This window comes from Phaethon lepturus, unplaced genomic scaffold (genome assembly GCF_000687285.1).
Source record: "Phaethon lepturus isolate BGI_N335 unplaced genomic scaffold, ASM68728v1 scaffold12400, whole genome shotgun sequence".
NCBI lineage: Eukaryota > Metazoa > Chordata > Aves > Phaethontiformes > Phaethontidae > Phaethon > Phaethon lepturus.
The window spans coordinates 77173-80430 of record NW_010512644.1 but is presented as its reverse complement, the minus strand read 5'-3'; the positions used below and the strand labels follow the sequence as shown (position 1 = coordinate 80430).

The 3258-nt window shown below is 38.6% G+C and overlaps 1 protein-coding gene across 1 annotated transcript in view; it reads right to left on the bottom strand.

Moving 5' to 3' along the window:
• Positions 1-1112: 1112 nt before the first annotated feature.
• RRP15 (ribosomal RNA processing 15 homolog (S. cerevisiae)) overlaps positions 1113-3258 on the bottom strand; it is a 23279-nt gene continuing 21133 nt past the window's right edge. Inside the window, exon 5 of the mRNA XM_010287645.1 lies at positions 1113-1345. Within this exon, the coding sequence (XP_010285947.1) occupies positions 1193-1345 (153 nt within the window). The 3' untranslated portion in view covers positions 1113-1192. The remainder of the gene's footprint in view (positions 1346-3258) is intronic.

The following is a 3258-nucleotide window of genomic DNA, read 5'->3' as shown; positions in this document are numbered from 1 at the left end:
GATGATCTTCAGAGGTCCCTTCCAACCCCCACCATTCTGTGAAACAAACTACACAGCATCAGACAGCCAGTCTGGAACAGTAAAGGCAGCAGAATTTAAAACTCCTTAATCACAATGCACTTCCTTCTGTATGCATACTTATATAGAATATATTCGTATTACATATGTTAGCTTTTGCACTTTTGCAACCAAAAAACTAATTAGGAGAAATTGCTATAGCTTAAACAAAGCCAATAGTGTTACGCTGACATATGTTTTCCAAAATTCAGTACTGTTACAGTACACACCTAAGAGGAAGGACTTTTGTTTGACCCTTTACAGAGCTAAGGAATTAACTTTATAGCTGACTAAACCCACAGGATGCATCTCGGAGGTCAGTCTTCTTGCTGAAAAACGCCAGAACACCAGAACTGCACATGAAGCAACACTGAATACAATTTTATGCGGTATTGCTAGAAAAGCCCTCCCTCCTCCAACAAAAACAATAGCAATGACTGTCCTTTCCTCTCTTCAGACTCGCTATGGAAAAAACGCATACATATATATCTATATTTAAAAAAAAAAATAAAAGCCAACCAGTAGGGTCAAGTCTCTCTTTTTACAATTATGTTTCCAGAGTTGTCTCCAATCATACTAATGGTCCAAGACCAGAACTATCACGTTAATGGTTACTTTTCTTTATTATCTACAAAACCTATCCTGGCCAAAGTAGTAAAGACTCTATAGGAGTCCGATAACTTTACAAGGTGACGGCATTTCTGTGTTTATTGTAAGCCATTTCTACTGCGAATTACTAACAACTTTTCAAAGTGCAACACTGATTTGGGAATGCAGGCATGCTAATACATCAATTGCCATGACTAATGTATAAACTTTTAATGACCTTGGCAAAATCTTTCTTTCATTGGGCAGGTGCCACTATTTTGACTGTACAAAATGTTTTGGAAATATGCTGAAAATTATACATGTTTTGGAAAATATTTCAGGATTTCAATATAGCAAATGAAGCTGTATTAAATAAAAGTTTGACATGGAGAAGAAAACACTCCAAAGTTGTGCAAGTCTTTTTTCTTTTTTTTTTTTTTTTTTTAAAGAGACATCCTCCAAGTGTTGTACATTCACAGAATGTCAACTTCTTATCCAAACAAAGTTAAGAAGATAAAACATTATCTTGAATGGTTTTCAGTTTCATTCAGTCACTCTCATCATCTTGTTTCAGACAACCTCCTTGTTCCATATTGCCCTCTCCATCGCTTTCCTTGTCCCAGTCTTTCATAGATGCTCCCATCATGAAGTCATCATGCAGTATATTCCACTCTGGCCCCTCTTCAGACTTCACTTCACCCTGAATGTTTGAGGGGAGAAGAGGGAACAGAAGAAGATGAGATGAATGTGAAAGGCAATAAAAGATGGAAGCTTCTCATGCAATCAAAATAACACCTCTCGTGCTCTTACAATTTGCATTGGCAGACCTGCCGAGGGCTAGCTCTTTATGCAAATGGCACAGAGAAATATGCAGGACAATCATAAATGACTTGACGCTAATAGCAAACTTGTTTTAACCAACCAATAAAAGAAATATGGAAACAAAACAATTATTCCTCATGGATAAAACAGTCAACCCTGGGCATGGCTTGCTTTATTAAAATCTTTCTTGGCAATCAGAATGGATTCATGATATCATTTATTAACCCCCAGGTGCTGCTTCATTAGAACACTACTTGGCACATTTCTAAAACACAAATATGGATTTAATAAAGGCTTAAAAACCCCCAAATTTAATATTTAACATATTCTGCGATACGTGAACCAAATCCCCTTTATGTGGATTATTACCTCACTACCTGGGCTTGTCATATGGTGCAAAGCTGCCTCTAAAAGAAGCAAAGTTGATTTACACTAGGCAAGCCAACCTTACTCCAAATTTCCTACCTCTTGAAAGTGGATAAACTGAGGCCACACTACACAGACTGGTGAATAATAAAGAAAAGTGACAGGAGTGCAGTTTTAGGTTAGCATTGAAAACTGTGCTTGGTTGCAGTTCTAAGTGACAGCTCGTATTTGGGCAGTGCAACAGCCCCATCCTGTGGCAACAGTTTTAAAGAACAGCTTGAAGCTCTTTCTACATTCTAACTTGAAGGAACATACTGTTCAGTGCACTGAAGGAGGATTTCAGTGGTTTAAGCCTTAGTAGCAAAATACTTCTGAGGAACAATGTGGCTCAGTGTCCAGCAGGCAAGCCATAAATCGTCCTACCAAATCGAGATCAGGGGCACTGAAAACAATAATTTCCTTTTGCAGGGCCTTCGAAACAATGTTGATACAGGAATCTCAGGTATGCTCTTCCCATTCCCCTGGCTCAGAAGGACAAACCTCAACTGACTCACCCTAGTTTAAGTAACTATCACCTCCTGACACCGTACAGTGTATAGGGGTCATCTGTTACACCAACCTCTGCAGATGCAGCTTTGCCTACTAGATGCAAAACCTGTAGTAAATGTATGATCGCTGTAGACTTTTGTTCATGTCTCCTCTTTGTTGTGCATCTAGGAATATGCAATACACAGAACCATAGTGTATTAAAGCTGATGTCCATGCAATCTTTGGGAAGAGAGCAGCATAAAGAATTTAATAGCAGGAGAAATAAGGAATAGAGAATGCAGGTCCATCACTGTAAAGCTAACATATCACATTACACCAACAGAGTTATTGGAGTGCAAAAAGTCTGCCAAACAAGATACATATTTTTAATAGATAACCACAGTGGAAATGCTAAATGTGACTTCTCCTGCAGTTCTTTTTGAAAGATTACTCTCACAAAAATAGCATAACAAGTCTTAACACTTTTCTTCCCAAAAGGAATCTCTCAGAGCCTAGTTAAAAAAAAAAAGAAAAACTCTACAGCTGTTTCTCAAGATGCTTGCACCGTGTTTTGTTTTGGTTTTTCTTTTGTTTGTTTGTTTTTTTCCTCTTCACAGCTGCTCTCATTAATGCCTACTCCTATGAGGAACTCTCCCATCCCAACAATCCCCTTTTTCCCCAGGGTAGTGCCTCCTAACCACTTTCCACTCTTGCAGCAATTCGCTTCAAATGCCATACACCCAGTAAAGCCTGAAATAATCTCAGACAGGGTAATCAATTACCTGGAATTAAGAGTTACAGATAAGGTAGGTCCCTAGGCAGACCTTAAGATGTTCACATGGGAATAATCTGTATCAGTGCAAACACAGGTACTCTGTTCTGGGATACAAGGACACA